Below are 20,241 nucleotides of genomic sequence, written 5' to 3' on the forward strand. Positions count from 1 at the left end.
TAAAGAGTTTTGCCTAGTAATATACTTTAGCCTTGGCAGGATGCTATGAGATGACATAGTAATGATAAGAATTCCTTACTTTAAAAGTTGGGCAGGTAACATTTGGGATCAGAAGCTTTTTCAACTGATGAACTAGTTAGATTTGGCGGTGGGTGGGGGCGGAGTGTAAGTGGCAGAAATACGACCCAAGCTGATGCAAGCAAAAAGGAAGAGTATTGACTTTCAGACAGGAAGACCAGGGGTTGCTCTAAGCTTACTGAATTCAGAAGCTAAGCCAATGTCATGAACACTGGGTCTCGTTCACCATGTCATTTAGCTCTCTTACAGCCATGTTTAGCTTGGCTCTGCCATTATAAAGCAGAAAGATGCTTACTAACCGCCCCAAGTTTCATCTTATTCCCTGAACAGCACCAGCAAAGAACACTGAATCACGCGCCCATCACTAAACAATCCCCACTGTTAGAAGGAGGTGAGTTCCTCACTGGCTAGACTAGCTCTCGCGCCCACCGTGACCTAGGAGGTGGACTCAATCCTGCAGGAACCACCCACCTTGATGGTTTATCCTCCCAGAAAGGAGGAGAGCCACTAAGAAAAAATCAAATGCTGTTACCAGAAAGAGGGGCTGACCATTTGGTAGGCTAAAACTAGTGAATTTCACTGTTCCTCATTAATGTGAATCCAATTTTCATGTTAGTTCCGAAAATTTTATCCCATTGGGATGAAGGCAACTTTTTCATTGAAATGTGGGCCACGTTTAATTCCTGCATCTAAGTGTTGGTATCCAGAGAAAAACAAATTAAGATAACAATGAGATGCCATCTTTACAACTTGAATTGGCAAAGATTAACAAGTTCCTAATAGCCATTTTGGTACCACTGTGAGTAAAAAAAATACCCAAAACTCTCATATATTAATGGTTGGAGTGCAAACTAGAATAATCTTTGAAGAGCTGCTTTTATGAAAAGATATACAGCTTTTATCAGCAATATTTTTTTAATGAATTAACTCCATAGCAAAAATGTTTTCAATTGGTTTGAAAATAGCTACGCCAATACACAAAAGTATGCTTGTGAAAGTCTCGGATGTGGCGTTGTTTGTAATAACGAAGTCCTGCCCTGATCTAATGCATACTAGTAGTGAACGGATTATAAAATTGCTGTCTAGTTATGCATTTGCCTGACATTTGAAGAAAGGACAATTATACATTTTAAATTAATATCATTGTTTAAATGTAAAGAAAACAGCTACTTAATGAAGATTTAGCCCTAACATCGCTGCTATAGTTAATTCTTCGCAATGATTCACCCTAGAGTGGTCAGGTCACCTCTCTTGTGCTTTGATTACACCTTCCATATGGATTATGGATCATATGCAAAACATTTAATTACTGAGCTACAGCATTAATCTCTTGGCTGAATATATTTCAACTTTTCTCCTTCTTGCAATGTTTAAGCCAAGTTAACTGATAGCAGTGCGTTAAAAAACAGGTAGTACTATACAGCAGTAGGAGAATGTAGCCTCCAGCACGGAGATCCCGGGGGCAATTCTGGAGCTATCGTTTATTAGCTCTGTCGCCCTCAGGCAAATCACTTACTAGCTGCAGTGAGTCCGTATCTTCTTTTGTAACATGGTCATAATAAACACAGTTTCTCATATCTAGCATGATTATCATGAAGTGTCCATACAGTACATATAAGCCCTGAAGCCCTGGACACAAATGTGTAAACATTGTTGTTATGGAACTGCTAATTATTATTAATCTCCATCTTCTTGTTTTTGTGAGATCAGGTTTTTATCCATGCAAAGTGGTTGTCTAAGACTATATAGATTTGCAGAGTGAGGCAGAGTAGGTTATTTGGAAAAAGAAAGTGGTGGAGTGAGGTTTTGTTGTTGTTATTATTGTTAATTATTTTATTTCATAGGAAGAAGGAGGGCACTCTCCCTGTACCTTCGTAAAGAATAATACATAAAGACACTATTCTTTATTTTGACAGTGCAGGTAAACCTGTAAGAGTCCAGAAAGTAACGGACTTGATACCACCCTTTACTGGCTATCTTGCTCGTTAATGTGTATCACTTTCATTTCTGTCTGAGTTCAGCAGTTAGACTCAGCTCATGGGTTCCTACAGCTCAATTTTTACATCTACGTAAGAAGTAAAATGGTGGTAAGTTTACCTGCACTTTTAGTGTACATTCAAACCAGAGTCTTCTCAGTTATAGATGTATAGGGCTGTGTGTGTGTGTGTGTGTGTGTGTGTGTGTGTCTGTGTGTGTGTGTGTGTGTATTTATCTCCTTAAATTAAGCGCTATTGGAACATGGCCCTGCATATTTGTTTCTGTTTTGCCTGTGGTCATTTTTGTGCTAAAAGGGAAGAATTGAGGAGTTGCAACAGCGACCATGTGATCCAAAATATTTACTATATGGCCCTTTGCAGGACAAAAGAAATGTTTTCTAACTCTTGATTTAGACTACAGTTTACTTTAAGTCACTGTTACATCAATGAAAAACTTGGGAACTAAATACATTTGTGTGTTTGTGTATGTATGTGTTCTTTAAACTTTTAAGCTAATCCTTAGCTTAACCAAAAAGAAAGACTGGGTGTGGTGGCTCACGCCTGTAATCCTAGCACATTGGGAGGCCGAGGTGGGTGGATCACTTGAGGTCACAAGTTTGAGATTAGCCTGGTCAACATGGTGAAACCCCATCTCTAATAAAAATATGACAATTAGCCGGGTGTGGTGGTGGGCACCTGTAATCCCAGCTACTTGGGAGACTGAGGCAGAAGAATTGCTTGAACCTGGGAGGCAGAGGTTGCAAGTGAGCCGAGGTTGCACCACTGCACTCCAGCCTGGGTGACAGATTAAAACTCTATCTCAAAAAAAAAAAAAAGGGTTAAGGATTAAAAAAAATTGAAATCATCCATGGTTATAATATTCTTGAGTGCATCTTAACATCATTGGTTTGTTTTTCAAATATTATTAAATGCTTACTATATTCCAGTTATGGTGCTAGGTACTTTCCCATATGTTATTTAGTTTTAGAATCCTCTCAGCCACCACCTGAAGTAGTTGCTATTAAACCCATTTTAGAGGTGAGGAAACAGATGTTCAGGAGGATTTAAATAACTTGCCACGTTTCTTGAAACTTCCCAGAGCCAGAATTCAACCTTAGATATGTGTGAAATCAATCTGATCCTTGCTGGGTTTAAGACCATTGGAGACACCCTCTCTCCTCTGTCCTTTTGACAATTCCACGGGCAGAATATCACAGGAATGGCAAATAGAGGGATAAAGAATGTATGTGATGTGCACCCAAAGAGTCTCCAGGCCCCTTTTCATCCTTTCAATCATGTTCCTAAGGTATTTTGAACTAGGCGAGGCTCTCTTAGTTCGAATAGCATGTTGTTCAATGTGGACATTAATAGTCAGAATCTGGTAGTGCAACCACAGAAGAAGCGAAGAAAAAAATGAAATCCTCTCATTGATTTCTAGGCAGAGAGGTGCAGAAACCCTAAGAGTCCTTATGTGGGAATAAGTGTTCTCTCTCTATGTCAATCTTAATATAACTAAATGCAGCAGATTTAATCCTTTATATAATTTAATAATTTGTATTAATTACACTTAATGAAATATAATAAATTAATTACATTTAATGAAATATAATAAAGTTTATTTAATATATTAATTACATGTAATGTAACATAATGGGATTTTATTTCATATACTAACTACATTTAATGTAATATAATAAAATTTACTTAATGTATGAATTACAGTTAGTGTAATATAATAAAGTTTACTTAATATATTAGTTACAGTTAATGTAATATAAAGTTTACTTTATTAATTGCAGTTAATGTAATATAATAAAGTTTTCTTAATATATTAATTACAGTTAATGTAATATAATAAAGTTGACTTAATCCATATTTAATAAATTGAATTTGACTAATATATATTATTTGGGTTGATATACATACAGTGTTGTAACAACACCAGGACCTTAGTTTACATTAAAATAGTGCTTATTTTTATAGTTTTGTTATTTTAATAATTATTTATGTTACTGTTAAATAAGTTGACATATATTTATGTCCAGGCAAGGTGACTTTATAGTAGCTGGGTTTTCCAAAGTGCCATATTTATATCCCCTAGAAGTATACTATGCTGAGACAGGAGTTCTTAGCTGTAGAATAAATAGAGCTGGTTTTGTAGAACATTAATTTTGCTCAAAGCTTTTGGAGGAAAAATGTTGTTTCCTATTAAAAGGAAACAAATATACAGGAAATAGACAGCTAATGTACATGCAGTTTTTAAGAGAAAGCCCGAGACTTCAATTATCCTGTGTGACATGCCATTGGACTCTTCCATCTATGGCTCTGGAGCCTCTAAGGGTAAGGATTAGACCTCATCTGCCATTAGCTAGCGGTACTTAAGTGGGAAATTTTGCAAAGCAGTAAATTATAACACTACTCAAAAGTGGTTTCTATTTTTGTAATATTATGATGTAAAGTTACTGAGTTTGATAATGCAATCTACATCCCTTTGTTGAAACTGTATAATGTGGTCAATAAAGGGTTAATGGGAAAATCCCAGAATCTGCTTTCTTTTAATGTTTCTAATGGTCATCTTAGCACCAGAGCCTCTTTGAGAGTTAAGAGAAAGGAATTACCAGAGAAAGAGAGTCTGTGTCTCCTGGGAGATGGAAGGTTTGGGGGAGTACGGAGTGGGGATGGTGATTTTTCTCTGCACAGAAATACTTTCTTGAAGTCAGCCCTTTACTGTGCAATGTGGGATAGGATTCTAACACCTCCAGTATAATGGCAGGAGGAGGAATGGTTAGGAACATTGGAGAGCTATTTGGCCTATGTCTCTTTGTTATGAAGGGCCCACAGTTTATGTTTTTGACTTTTTCACCAAATAAAGGCTTATAACAGATTACCCAGATATGTTGGCAGAATGGCAAGGCTACATTCATCACAGAACTTTAAGCTTGTGCCCCACTGCTGGGCCATACTGCCTGTCAGGCCCAAATTAATATCTTTTATAAGCCCTGAAACGATGTTGTAAAGAACACAATTATAGCTTAGGACATTGCCATCTGTGGTGGGACATTTCAAACAGAATTAAGTCTAGAGATTATGAGTGACACATCATTGTCACTCAAACTGAAATTGGTATAGCACCTTCTGTTTTATTCAAAATTCTGAAGTGAAATTATTCTGCCACAAAAATTCTCATCTGTTAAGTAGCACTTAAATGCCTTTTTTTTTGCCTTTGCAAAAACAAATAAAACCATTTTATTTGTGTGCGTTAAAACATTGAAATGTTAAGCCTAGATTTGTAAATGTGTCCTGATTTTTGCTTCTCTTGTTCAGTCCTCTTTTCTGCTTCTTTCTTTTTTATTTCTAATTTTACTTTATTATTTTTTAATATTTTATTTTAAGTTCAGGGGTACATATGCAGGTTTGTAACATAGGTAAACTTGTGTTGTGGGGGTTCATTGTACAGATTATTTCGTCACCCAGGTATTAAGCCTAGTACCTACCCACTAGTTATTTTTCGTGATCCTCTCCCTCCTTCCACCCTCCACCCTCAGATAGGGCCCATTGTGTGTTGTTTCCCTACCTTTTCTTAGGAACCAGAAGCCCCAGGCATTGGAAGTGGTCAAGGCATTTTTTTCTTTGACCCCTGGGAAGGTCTTTTCTTAGTACACAAGCAACAAGAACTTCAGACAGAGAGTATATGATGCTGCGTTACAACCTGAACCAATGGAGTTCTGTCAAAAGAATATTGAAGAGATCCTGGTAGAAAAGAAAATAGAATCAAGAAAAAAGAAAGTGCAAGAGTAAAATATAGAGAAGTAGAGGGAAAATAATGTAATGCTGCCAATTCTAATAAGAGTACTGAAATTGTTGCCTCTCACAAGCCAGTGACTTTCTCAAGTTACAGCCAAGGTGTGGGATTCAAATGATCCCACTGACAATCCCTCTGGAATGTCTCCAGTTGAAGCCTGCCCTATCATTTAAGAGACCCACACAGACAAGTTTTCTCCAGGTCTGAGCTGGATTTCCTTCATTTGTTGAGCACCAGATGAGGAACTGGCCTGATTTTAAGGGCCACGTGCACTATGCGAAAAAGAGGTAGCTCTGAAAAGAAGACAAATGCTGGGTGAGATGAGATGCAAATGCTCGGAGGTATCTCAGCACCCAAGAGGAAATGCACGTTCACATCTCCTGTGTTAGGCTTGCTCACTGCTTCGATAGCCGGTGGAACCACTGGCAATGTTCACATTTTTTCCTTCTCCTGTTTTCTTACCTCCTCATGTTTTAGTTGAATGCGTGTAACTTGAGTAAGATTAAAAAGTGATTCTCAGAATCAGAACTTTGAGCTTCCTGCAGAAGGAATATTTAAGCATCTCTGTATCCCAGAGTACCGTCTTATCTCACGGGCTCACTAAGTGGGAGTTAGGAATCCTACAGTTCCTTTCAAGACCTATAGGACAGTAGATTTGAACCTTACAATCCTATATTGTATTTCATGTTGACCAATCTGTTAGCAGGTAAAGAACTGCCATCTTACTGGTGATAAAGGGTTTATGATGTTAACTGAGCTCGCATTTTAGACAACAAAGTAATCCAGTGTCCTATTCAAACTTAACTCGTAGTTATCAAACACTCATTAAGTATCTACTTTGTGCCTGATAGACATTTATTTAACCAGAATGCTTTGCCACTGTATCCTCATTCATTTAAAATAGAGTATATAGAAACCGGATTTAGATGCTGCCCCTAGTTGAAATTCCTGCATCCAGGTAGGGCTGGCTGTTTGTTTTAGAGAACATGTCCCTTTATGTCCTGTCTGTATAGGTGGAAGGTGAGTATGCTTAACAAGTAACATTTGATCCAGGCATTTACAGTAATAGTTTGTTATTGCTGGAATTTGACCATCTCAATTCATTTTACTAGGTGTAAACTAGTCATGGATATTAAATGTATGACTGTATTGATATGTGAAAGCTTACAGATGGCACAGTTTTATCGTCAGTGCCTTTATTCAAATGAGTTTTAAGAGTTTATTAGCAACTGCATTCTACTATGTCGGCTTGGACATGAATAGTGCAAATATATCAGTCTTTCTGTTCTTCCAAGATGACCTTCAGCTCTCTATGTGCATGAATTCCAGTTGGCCTTTAGCCTCTCCTCCAAGTACAACACGTATCTATCCAGTTGCCTCTTGCGTAACTCTTTCTGGAGCTTCCATAGCCCCTACCCAACTTGATGTGGTCAAAATGAGCCTCTTATCTTTCCCAAGTACTTGTCTGATGCCCCTGAACCTGGTCATCGATACCACCATTTAGTCAATAACTTGTAACAGTGATCTAGGAGTTGGCCTTGACTTTTTGGCTTCTTTTACGCTTGTTTTTATTTTTTTTAACACCCCCACTTATACATATCTTCTAGTCTTTCTTTCAGTGAGTGTTGTCAATTCTATTTATCAAATATTTATCAAATCCTCTTTTCCATTATATCCTTACTGCTGTGTCTTTGTGCAAACCCTCATCATCTTTTAGGCTAAGATACAATAAAATAATCTTCCAGAGGCTCTTCCTGCTTCCAGTGTTCCTTTCTGCACACACGAGGGTAGCCTTCCTAGCACTGACTGTTCCATTTTCTTATAGAGGAATTAAATCTAAATTCTTGGCATGGCACGTGGGCCCCTTTATCATCTTACCTGCGTCCCCTTTCCCTGCCTCGTCTTCAGACATCAACCCTCTCCATCAGCTCACCCAGTCACATCTCTGCACCTTTGCATAAGCTCTTTCCTATGGTTTGAATGCCTTTCTCCCCTGACTCTATTGAACAAACTGCTATGCATCCTTTAAGATCCAACTCAAGCATCATCACCTTTGAATTCTCTGAAAGATGCCCTTTGCCTTTAGTTAGAACAAGAGGCATCCTCTAGCAAGTAGATGCATAGCACAATTTATTCTGTTTTGTCATCTAGTACAATAAATATACTACTAGTTTCTATTATAATACTTGTTTGTTATTTTCCTTCTCCAGTAAACTTATTCTACTTTGCATTCTCCAGGCCTAAAAGAGTTCTGGGATGCAATGGGCATTCATGTAAGTAGTGTTAAAAGAATGACTCCATCAATTATATTTCTGTGACGTTCTCAGGTAGGAAGATATCTTTATGCTTACAACTGGAAAAAAAAAAAACAAAAACAAACAAACAAAAAAAACCTCTAGTAGCAGAGAATTTGTATTTCTGTTAGCTCTCAGTGTTGGGATTGTATTTCTGACAGGCTGGCCCACCAGCTATGCTTTATGAAAGACCATGAGCCACAGGGAAGAGGTTTATTCATCTCAGCATTGGGGTATTTTGCTTTTCTTCAAGGCAAAGGGATCTGGAGACTCCTTTGCAGGCTGGCCATGTCTTGTGCAATCCCAGCTGTGTCTGGAGATTCTAGCAGGGATGCGGAGTGTGGTTGGGACTTCACAGGAAGTCGTCTTGCATCAGAAGCACATAGGGAAAGGGAAGGGAAGTAGAATGAAGGAAGAAAGCTTTCAGCAGCCAAGGCAACAACTTCCCCCATCTCTGTCTGGCTCTGGGGCCAAACAGACTCCTGTTTCTCTTTATCTCCTTGTCTCTCCACCTCTATTCCTCTGAGTTCTTTTCCCATCACCCCCCATTCCTTCTTTATATACTGTTTTGCTGACTAGTCATCAGACTCCACCAACAAATTTACCTGATCTTCCCAGCCTAGCCCTTGAGCTTAACCATTCCATCCACTTCTCGATTCCACATTTCTTGGAGAGACTCTGATTTGACCAGGTAGGGGCATGTGTCTGACCCAGGTCCCTGGACAAGGGACTGATGAAGGCTGGGCTGTGAGAGAAGCAGTTTCTCTAAGAAACCCTGCAGCGTTAGAAAGAAATGATTGGTATCTCTAGGGTACACATGGTGGAGATGGTGGCTGCACATCCCAAGAGCCATCCCTAGAAGATGGCTTCCTTCCCATCCTGTAAACCCTGAGTCAGGGATGCCCCCAAGCATGTGAGATGTCGACCCTCTTTCTGCACTTGGCCCAAATCAAATCCACTCATTGCTATTGGGGGTCTTGTTGCATCCTCTTGTTTCCTTTGGGAGGTGACAAACTGCTGACATCTGTGGAGTGAAGGGATTTGGGGAAAGTGTGAGTCATCATCTCTCTGATGACGTTTTATTCTCTTATTTTCCAAACTCTGTCCAGCTTCTTTCTTTTTTCTTCCTTTCTTTTTTTTTTTTCAATGGAGTCTCACTTTGTTGCCCAGGCTGGAGTGCAGTGGTGCAATCTTGGCTCACTGCAACCTCCGCCTCCCGGTTCAAGTGATTCTCCTGTCTCAGCCTCCTGAGTAGTTGGGATTGCAGGCGTGCGCCACCATGCCCAGCTATTTTTTTGTATTTTTAGTAGAGATGGGGTTTTACCGTGTTGCCCAGGCTGGTCTCGAACTCCCAACCTTATTTGATCCACCCACCTCGGCCTCCCAAAGTGCTGGGATTATAGGCGTAAACCACTGTGCCCAGCCCAGTTTCTTATTTAGGATCCTCAAGGAAGAATTGTTGCAAGGAAGATAGCATGATCCTATAGGGATACCTCCAAGTGAAACTCTTCCATCTTTACAATATCTATGCTGGTATCACAGACAGGAACACGCATGGCTACCTATGTACCTCTCCCTATGTACCCCTGGTCTTCTGCCCTGGGACCCCAGGATGCCCTGCAACACATGGAAACAAAATTTCCCTCCTGCCTCGTGGCTCTCACAGCTCTTATCCCGAATCTTTTTTTTCTAGCCCTGCCTACTTATCTATTTTGTTTTCTGGTGATAAGTGAACATGGATCACCCTCCGAGGCTTTTTGTTGGCAGGGTATATGTCTGTCTCATTTTTGTAGTTCTGTAGTGCAAATCAGACAGCAAGTGCTCAATTAATCCTTGAAGGAAACAAAAGAAAGGAGTCAGTTCATGCAGTAATGGATGCTGTCAACCCTAGCATCTTATCGAAGGTATTTATCTCCATTGACTCACCCCCATTTCATCACAAGGCTATTTCCCACCCAACAGTTGCAAAAATCTGTATCTTCTTGTTTCTTATCTGTCTCCCTCACTAGAACATAAGCTACATGAGGGCTCTTGTTTTGTTTATCCTGTTGAAAAAAACCATAGCTTCTGTTTATTTTTATTTGATTGATCTTTATTGCAGAAATAAAGACCAACCAAATAAAAATAAACAGAGGCTATTTATTCAGAGCTTGCTATAGCAAGGAGTCAGCCATTCTCACTTGCATTTTGGCAGAAACTCAAAGGCAGGCAGAGGAGTAGGAAAATGTTATAGTAGAAAAATAAAGGGACAGCTTCAGATATGGCCTGGCGAGAGGCTGTTTGCATGGGGAAGCTGCAGATGGGCCAGGTAGAAAGGGGTGTTCCTTGTGATTGGTTAGGGTGCATACTTGGCTTTCTCTGATTGGTCCTAAGTTGGAGGTGGGGACAAAAATTAGGAAAGCTGTCAGTTACGAATCTAGTCCTGATCGTTTCTGAACCAGTGGATTTTTGTTTGGCTTCCTGGACCAGTTACTAGAGATAGTAATCTGACTTCCTTGAATCGTGACTTGTGGATAGCAGGCTGGCTTCCTGTAGATAACAAGCTGGTTTCCTGGGCTGGTTGCTGCAAACTGTGGGTCAGATTTCTCTTTTTCTATATGTTCTTGCCAGTGTCCATTTGTGTATGCAGTCTATCCTTGATGGGAGGGAAAATGAAAAAGGAAGGAAAGAAGGGAGGGAAAGGATGGGGACATCATAGTACTATTATCCAATTTTTATTATCCAGATTCTATTTCGAACACCTTAATCCCATTTTGATGTGAGGGAATAGTAATTCATCCCAGAGCGGACATGGCGTCTCTTTTCAGGACCCTTTAATCATATCCCATGGTCCAAAGCTATAACACGGTGAAGAGGAAAAAGACTCTTTTCCTGTCAATCGCCCGAACGGGAGCCAAAGGCTTTTGAGGAGGCACTTAAAGAATTTTCAGTTTGCAATTGTGCAGAAGCTGTTGTTCAGGTAATTTAACATTGATTTTAGTTTAAAAGGCGATTAAGACAAAATGGGCAGCCACTAGCCACTTATGTTAAATAAGCTTAGATTTAAATTGCTCCTCATCACCACCTTTGTTTTCTATGTCTGGGCTGTTCTATGCTAATTTAGCATGGGATGGTGTGGCGCCCCAAGTGGGGCAGGTGGATAGGCGAGGGAACCCAGCCAGGGAAACGGTTATTGAAAGAGAAAGAAGTTGGCCAAAAATTGTTCTCATGGTGAGATGAGTTCCCTTTCATACTGCTGCTGAGAATATGGATTCATGTAAGCTTCTAGGATTCTGGTTCCTTAGATCTAAAAACTTAAATATGGTGCCCACTTTTTTGACTCATCGGTTTCACTTCTAGGTATTTACCCTGAGATAAGGTACAGAGAAAAATCTCATAACATCAGGGACAAGAATGTTCATTGCAGTGTTATTTAACATAAAGAGAAACTGTGTATCATTAGAGTGGAATATATAAACTGACCTTGTAAATGTTTTGTCCTTACAGCAGAAAATGTTCATGATACATTGCAAAGTGCAAAAGATGAAGGTAGCTTATACAGTAACATCCCAGTTGTGTGCTTATAATGTTTTAGTTATATATGCAATTGAAAATGTCTGAAGTGGATAGACTTCCAACAAAATAGTACTTGGAGCTCTCTTTGGGTGGTAAAATAATGTTACCTTTTCCGGTGCTTTTTGAAATTTCCTAAACTTTCCATAATAAACACTCATAGGTTTTATAATTATAAAACACATTGAAAACAATGTTTGTTGTAATGCTATTAGAAGAATATTCCTGTCAGCAGTGTGCTTGATTCCTGCCATCTCAAGGATGAGGCTACATGTGCATGCTAAATTATGAGGAGGTGGAATGGATATTCAGTTGCAAGAATTCTGTTTCTTGCTTAAAGGAAGTCTGCTAAGCTTCAGGAATGAGGGTCATTCACCTGTCTTTATTCAAATTTGTAAGGTGAACCATTTTGTAGAAAATGCTTTGAAAATACGCCCAGGTGATTCATGCATTTGTCTATTAGAAAACGTGGTCACTTACCAGCAACCAATATAGAGCTAATGGGATTCATTTAGAAATGTAACCACAAGTCCACTATAAATCGTATGTTCTCCCATCTCAATATGCTTCATTAAGCTCACCTTTCTTAATGTAACTGGATCATCAGGTGTCAGGACAAAGAAAATCAGTAGGTCCCAGTGTTCTAATCCTGCAAGGTTTCAATGTGGTTGCTATGTAATTTTATTTTTTTAGGTGGAGCTTGCTTTGTGCTTTTCTACAGGAAAATATTTTCATACTGGTAAAGAAGCAATATGACTGTATTGTGAGGCATATTTCAGTAGGTCATTACCATAACTTCTAGCAGAAAGGATAATCTACGTCACATTTTACTTCAAGGATAAGATTGATTTTTATAAAAATCTTTAGTGCATCGAGGCTTAACGTCTTTTTTCCCCCTATGAAGAAGCAATTAGATGCTGGAGTTTTCCAGAAATGTTAGGTGGGCATAAACCAAAACTTGATGCTTTTCTTTTTGAAGGTTTTATCATCCAGCATTTGAAGAGAACAGGCAGTTCCCAGGTGAGAAAAACGTTATTGGTACAATGTCAGTCATCGACACTCACATGGCCAGGGGCTCCACCCTTTTCTTATATTTACATCTGTTTGAAAAATAGAGAAATACAGGAAATGACAAAGAAGAAAATAATAAGCACCTATAATCTCACTAGCAATTTTGTATGATTTCTTCCAGGGGTGTGTGTCTACAAATATCCATAGACACATACACATACACTTAAAAAAAATAGTAAATACACATCTTTTACACTTAAAGCGAGACCTATAGATGTACAGGCACACCTTGGAGATACTGTAGGTTCAGTTACAAACCACTGCAATACAGTAAATATCATAATAAAGGGAGTCACACTATTTTTTGTTTCCCAGTGCATATAAAAGCTGTGCTTTTGTACCATACTGTAATCTATTAAGTATGCAATAGCATTGTACCTAAAAAACGACGTGCATACCTTAATTTAAAAAGACTTCATTGCTAGAATAAAAATGCCAACAATCATCTGAGCCTTTAATGAGTTCTAATCTTTTTGCTGCTGGAGGGTCTTGCCTTGGTGTTGATGGCTTTGTACTGGTTAGGGTGGTAGTTGTGGTAGTTGCTGAAGGTTGGGGTGACTGTGGCCATCTCTTAAAATGAGGAAACAGTGAAGTTTATCACATGGATTGATTCTTCCTTTCATGAAATATTTCTCTGCAGTACCTGATGCTATTTGACAGCATTTTACCTAACGTAGAACTTCTTTCAGAATTGGAGTCAACCCTCTCAAACTTTGCTACTGCTTAGTCAACTAAGTGTATGGAATATTCTACATTCTTTGCTGTCATTTCAACAAGGATCACAGTATCTTTACTAGACGTAGATTCCATCTCAAGGAACCACTTTTTCTGCTGATCCATAAGATCTGCATCTGTTAGACTCCTCAACTGTTAAAGTTTTATCATGAGATTGCAGCAATGTAGTTGCCTCTTCAGGCTCCACTTGTAATTCTAGTTCTTTAGCTATTTCCTCCACATCTCCAGGTTCTTCCTCCACTGAAGTCTTGAACCCTTCAAAATCATTCTCGAGAGTTGGGATCAACTTCTTCCAAACTCCTGTTAATGTTGCTATTTTGACCTCCTTCCATGAATCTTGAATGTTCTTAATGGCATCTCAAAAGCGAATATTTTTTAGAATATTTCAGTGTACTTTGCCCAGAACCATCAGAAGAATCCCTGTTTATGGCAGCTATAACCTTATGAGATATATTTCCTAAATAATAAGACTGGAAATCAAAATTATTCGTTGGCCCATTGGCTGCAAGAACCTGTATTGCATTAACAAGCACGAACAGAACACTTATATCCTTATCCTTCTCCATCAGAGCTTTCCGGTGACCAGGTGTGTTATCAATGAGCAGTAATATTTTGAAAGGAATCTTTTTTTCTGAATAGTAGATCTTAATAGTGGGCTTAAAATATTCAGCAAACCATGCTATAAACAGATGTCCTGTTCCATTTCTAGAGCATAGGCAGAGTAGATTTAGAGTTATTTTTAAGGGCCTTAGGAGATTCAGAATGGTAAATGAGCCTTGCTTTCAATTTAAAGTTACCAGCTGTATTAGCCCCTAACAAGAGCATCAGCTTGTCCTTTGAAGCTTTGAAGCCAGGTGTTGACTTCTTTCTGTGAAAGTTATAGATACCATCTTCTTCCAAGAGAAGACAGTTTTGTCTACACTGAAAATCTGTCATTTAGTGTAGCCACTTTCGTCAGTGATCTTACTTAGATTTTCAGGGTAAGTTGCTGCAGCTTCTCCATCAACACTTGCCATTTCACCTTCCACTTGTATGTTACAGAGACTGCTCCTGCCTTCAACCTCATGAACCAACCTCTGCTAGCTTCACACTTTTTTTTTTTTTGGCAGTTTTCCCACCTCTCTCTGCCTTCACAGAATTCAAGAGGATTAAAACCTTGATCTGTATTAGGCTTTGGCTTAAGAGAATGTTGTGGCTGGTTTGATCTTCCATCCAAACCACTAATACTCCACACCAGCAACAAGGCTGTTTTACTTATTAGTAGTGTGTTCAAGGGAGTAGCACTTTACTTTCCTTTAATAACTTTTTCATTACATTCACAGCTTGGCTAGTTGGTGCAGGAGGCCTAGCTTTTGGCCTGTCCAAGCTATTTTTTTTTTTTTTTTTTTGTGACGGAGTCTCTCGCTGTCACCTGGGCTGGAGTGCAGTGGCATGATCTCAGCTCCGCAACCTCCGCCTCCCAGGTGCAAGCGATTCTCCTGCCTCAGCCTCCCAAGTAGCTGGGATTACAGGTACCTGCCACTATGCCCAGCTATTTTTTTTTTTTTTTTGTATTTTTAGTAGAGACAGGGTTTCACCATGTTGGCCAGGCTGTTCTCGAACTCCTGACCTTGTGATTCACCTGCCTTGACCTCCCAAAGTGCTGGGATTACAGGTGCTGTCCTAGCTTTAAAAGTGTCTTCCTCATGAAGCTTAATCATTTCTAGCTTTTGATTTAAAGTGAGAGGTGTGTGGCTCTTCCTTTCACCTGAACACTCAGAGGCTATTGTAAGGTTATTCATTGGTCTAATTTCAAGATTGTTGTACCTTAAGGAATGGGGAGGCCAAGGAGAGGGAGTGAGCTGGGGGAATGGCCTGTCAGTGGAACAGTCAGAACACACACAGTCTTTATCAATTAAGTGTGCCATCTTATATGGGCACAGTTTTTGGCACCCCAAAACAATTATAATAGTACCATCAAAGATTGCTCATCACAGATCACAGTAACAGATTTATTAATAATGAAAAGGTTTGATATATTGTGAGAATTACCCAAATGTGATACAAAAACATAAAGTGAGCACTTGCTACAGAAAAAAAGTGGCACCAATAGACTTGCTCAACACAAGGTTGCCACAAAACTTCAATTTGTACAAAATGCAATATCTGCAAAGCATGATAAAGTGAAAGACAATAAAATGAGGTATGCCCGTGTGTGTGTGTGTTTGTGTGTATGTGTGTATACAAGTTTAAAAGTTTCATACTGTATTAGTCTGTTCTAACACTGCTATAAAGATGTACCTGAGACTGGGCAGTTTATAAAGAAAAGAGGTTTAATTGACTCACAGTTCTGGAGGCCTCAGGAAACTTTCAATTATGGCAGAAGGGGAAGTAGACACATATTACATGGCGGCAGGTGAGAGAGAGCCAGCAAGATCAGGGAACTGCCTTATAAAACCATCAGATCTCAGGAGGCTGAGGCAGGCAGATCTCTTAAGGTCAGGAGTTCAAGGCCAGCCTGGCCAAAAAGGTGAAACCCTGTCTCTACTAAAAATACAAAAATTAGCCTGGCGTGGTGGCACACACCTGTGGTCCCAGCTACTCGGGAGGCTGAGGCAGGAGAATCACTTGAATCTGGGAAGCAGAGGTTGCAGTGAGCTGAGATCATACCACTATACTCTAGCCTGGGTGACAGAACAAGATTCTGTCTCAAAAAAAGAAAGAAAAGAAAACCATGAAACCATCAGATCTCATGAGGACTCACCCACTATCATGAGAACAGCATGGGGGAAACTGCCCCCATGATGCAATAACCTCCCACCTAGTTTCTCCCCTTGACACATGGGAATTATGGCCTTTTACAGAAAAAAGTTCACCAATCAGCAGTCTAGGCCAGGCACAGTGGCTCATGCCTGTAATCCCAGCAGTTTGAGAGGCCAAGGCAGGCGGATCATTTGAGGTCAGGAGCTTGAGACCAGGCTGACCAACATGGTGAAACCCCGTCTCTACTAAAAATACAAAAAATTAGTTGGGCATGGTGGCGGGTGCCTATGATCTCAGCTACTCAGGAGGCTGAGGCATAAGAATTGCTTAAACCCAGGGGCAGAGGTTGCAGTGAGCTGAGATCGTGCCACTGCCCTCCAGGCTGGGAGACACAGCAAGACTCCATCTCGAAAAAACAAACAAACAAACCAACAAAACAAAACAAAACAAAAAACACTGGTCTAGAAAAATGGGACTCAAATTCACAATAGTGTCATCTGTAGGAAAAGAGGGAGGAGACTAGTTTTTACTTGAGGTTGAGAGCTCCTTTTCTTCTTTTAAGAGAACACTTATGTATTGGCTTTATGCTTTTAAAAGTGATATACGTGTATACACATATAACATATAGAACATATATACATACACACTTTTCACTTAAAACAAGTTATATGTATATATGTTATATGCATGTAAAGGGCCAGAGAGTAAACATTTTAGACTTCCTGGGCCACTTGGTCTCTCACAGACACTCAACTCTGCATTTGTAGATGAAGGCAGTCATAGCAACCCATAAACAAATGGGCATAGCTATGTTGCAATAAAACCTCATTCATGGATGCTGAAATTTGAATTTCCTACATTTTTTACACATCACAAAATATTCTTCTTCTTTTGACTTTTAAAAACTATTTAAAATATCAAAACCATTTTTAACTAGCAGGCTATACAGAAACAGAGAATGGCTGAGTTCGATTCTTGGGCTGTAGTTGGCTATCTTCTGTTTTGGACTGTTCCCAGTACATTCACAAATATTTATACATCTACAGAAAACCTATAATATTATATTAGTGCATTCTCTTTCAGAAATGGTGTCATAAGTGTAGAAGTCATTTAAAACTTGGGTTTTTATCTCAGCAATTTGTTTTTGCTGAGAAATATGTGTATATATATTTGTACTTTATAGTGTATATCTTTATTTCTATTCCTACATATTTATGTCTATATAGCGATGGAGGTATTCATATGTGGCTTTATTTGATTCTTTTCACTGCTATATAGTATTCCATCATATGATATGCCATACTTTTAATGCTAGATGGGTATTTAGTCTGTTGCCTCCCCCAACAACCCCATCCTGTATCACAAGCAATAGCAATTATATCCAAACATATCCACAAATGTATATTGTGCGTGTTTTTTAGGACAGACGTTAGAAGTAGAACTGTTTGATAATAGGGTATGCACATTTTCCATTTTAATAGGTACTAGTAAATCAGCTTCCAGAGAGACAATATCAGTTTACAGTGCTCATGGGAGACTCTACTGCCATTCTTGGTTTGGGAGGTTGCATCCCTTGCTGTTTTACTTATGGGGTGGGAGCAAGAAAACAACCTTCCCTCTGTATCATCTTGCCTTGTAGTTACAGCTGTAAATGTGGGCCTTCATGTCCTTTTGGGTGGCTGCAGGCATGGTTTTAACTCTTTGCTGTGCCCCTTGCACATGAGAATAGCAATTTATATCAATAACCAGGTCTGGCAACATCTGCCAAGGTTGTCACACTCTGTGATTAAATGGCCACATGTGCTGAGAACACGGGGACAATGGGGTTGTAATTAGGGCTTGCTGTCTCTCCACCGGCCACCCGCACCATGCGTTCCTTCCCATAACCTTGCTTTTGTGAACTGATTTGTGAATCAAATTATTCCACAGAGGATGCCAGTGTGTGCTGGGATAATAATAATACTCTATATTTGTGAATCTCTGTAATTGTACAGGGTTCTGGATAAGCGAAAGTCTAAACCCCTTTTAGTAGGGAGTAGAGCATATTCTTCATGGCATCATTATTGTGAAATAAGGTTTTACCTTATGGTTATCTCAGCGTCCTTTAAATGCCACTGACCCTGTAAGAAAGGCAGGCAGAGAGAACACAAACAGAATTTTCTTAACTCTGCAAGGAGAAAGTTAAACACTGTGTTAATATCATATTAAAAACACACTCAATGCACAGAAGAAAAAAAATCCCTCCTCGTTTTGTTCCTGGTGTGACAAAGATGGATGATGGTTACATAAGGAATTGGCATGTTAAAAAAAACACACACTTGAAATATTGCCTCTAGATATGGAGTTGTAACAAATGTGAAAATATTTGAAAGATTTATTAGCATTTTAAAATTTGCTTACCAATGCATAAAATCCTAATCAGTTGTATACAAGGCCTTTAACTCAAATAAAGTATCCAAGAAGGACACAGGAAGCCAATGAATATTTCACTCATTGTTGATCAAATATAGGAGGGATATATGTATATTAAATTTTCTTTCCCATTTAGATCCTTCCTATTTAAATAAGTGCTTGAAGTAGCAAAGCCATCTTAGTGCATACAGCTTGCAGTTCTAACTGCGAAGAGAAAGGAAAAAGAACAAACTAGTTTTTCTACATCCAAAAGAGTCATTTCCCCAGCCCATCAATTTTTTGGTCCCTACCAAAATCAGCACTTAAGCTGAAGATAGCTAGAACCTGTGTAACTCATTCTTAGTAACAACAACAACAACAACAACAACAACAAAAAAGGGAAATAGATCTATGAGGACTTCTTGGGAAAATAACAGGAAAATTACTTTGATGATATTATTATTCAAGGTAAACATATTTAAAAGGTGATCTCTAAATTTCAACAGAGACGACAGTTGTTTTCCTCCTAAAAGCAGGCTGAAACCTCAACGCATTCTCATTTAGTACCTAACGTGGAAAAAGAGTTGAGATCCTAAAGCTTCGCTCCTAAATAAAGTGCAGCTGCTTCTCGGAGATGACATAGGATGAAAGCCTAGCTGTTTGGGGCGGGAGGCGAGATTGGAGGCGCGGTGCTGGGGTCTTCGATGTTTTACTAGTATTTCTAGGTGAAGTAGCATATTGGAAGTCATAAATACTGTCCCGTAGACGTTTTGAATAATGCAGGAGTAGCGTAAGTAATTGGGAGTGCTTATATCCGCCTTTAGACATTTGATTGCTCGTGAGTTAAAATTGGTTGTCAAGTGCGGACTCAGGGGACCGTGCAAGGTGCCCTATTCTGTCATGTGGTACATATTTAATGCCTGAAAGAACAAGGGAAGGGACACGTGCGGGAGAGAGAGGGCGAGCACCGAGATACCGCCGCCAGCTCGGAGCTTTGCAAGTGCCTCCGACCCGTAGGGGCGGGACCCACGCAGCCCCAGTATCCACTGCCTTCCCCCAGCTGCAAGACTTTGCAAAAACATTGGGCGTCTAATTTGGCGAGCGTTTTGGCGCGGACAGAGGCCGAGGCCGGCCGGGGAAGCCGGACCCGGGCGCGGGCGCCGCCGTGGCCTCCCTTTGTGCGCGCCCGGGTGTTGATTGCCTCCTTGCACGGGCTGCTCGCTCTCGCGCCCGCGCGCTCGGGGCGTTCTGCACCTGCTGGCGGCCGTGCCAGGCAGCCCGGGCGAGCGAAGGCGCGCTGCGCGCACGACAGATGACTGGAGTCATTTACATTGCTAGCACGTGGGTGCCGTTTGCTGTTGCCTCGGACTTCTCCCGTGCTGTGTTCTCCCGGTGGGGAAACAGGAGGCACTTTGCAGCCAACAATGAAATCTTGGCAGCTAATTGCAGTCGTGGGAGATGCCCTTCAGGTAAGGCGAGCGAAGCAGACTCGAAAGGAGAGAAAGGGAAGGAGAGAAAGAGGGAGACAGGGAGGGAGAGAAGGGAGAGACCAGGCAGCTTCTGCAGAGGCTTCCTGAAGCCCACTGACTCCGCGGGAGGG

General features: G+C 40.1%; 1 protein-coding gene across 31 annotated transcripts in view; it reads left to right on the plus strand.

Moving 5' to 3' along the window:
- The window catches only part of RBFOX1 (RNA binding fox-1 homolog 1), a 2,494,239-nt gene that overhangs the window by 1,239,804 nt on the left and 1,234,194 nt on the right, over positions 1 to 20,241 (plus strand). For 6 of the 31 annotated variants that reach the window (XM_063655292.1, XM_063655304.1, XM_063655301.1 and 3 more), the window contains exon 1: positions 19,952 to 20,110. The exons of 24 other annotated variants lie outside the window; for them this stretch is intronic. In XM_063655292.1, the coding sequence (XP_063511362.1) occupies positions 20,066 to 20,110 (45 nt within the window). In that variant the 5' untranslated portion in view covers positions 19,952 to 20,065. Of the gene's footprint in view, positions 1 to 19,951; positions 20,111 to 20,241 lie in introns of those variants that run through there. One more of the 31 variants, XM_063655291.1, reaches the window with a different exon arrangement.

This window comes from Pongo pygmaeus, chromosome 18 (genome assembly GCF_028885625.2).
Source record: "Pongo pygmaeus isolate AG05252 chromosome 18, NHGRI_mPonPyg2-v2.0_pri, whole genome shotgun sequence".
Taxonomy (NCBI): domain Eukaryota; kingdom Metazoa; phylum Chordata; class Mammalia; order Primates; family Hominidae; genus Pongo; species Pongo pygmaeus.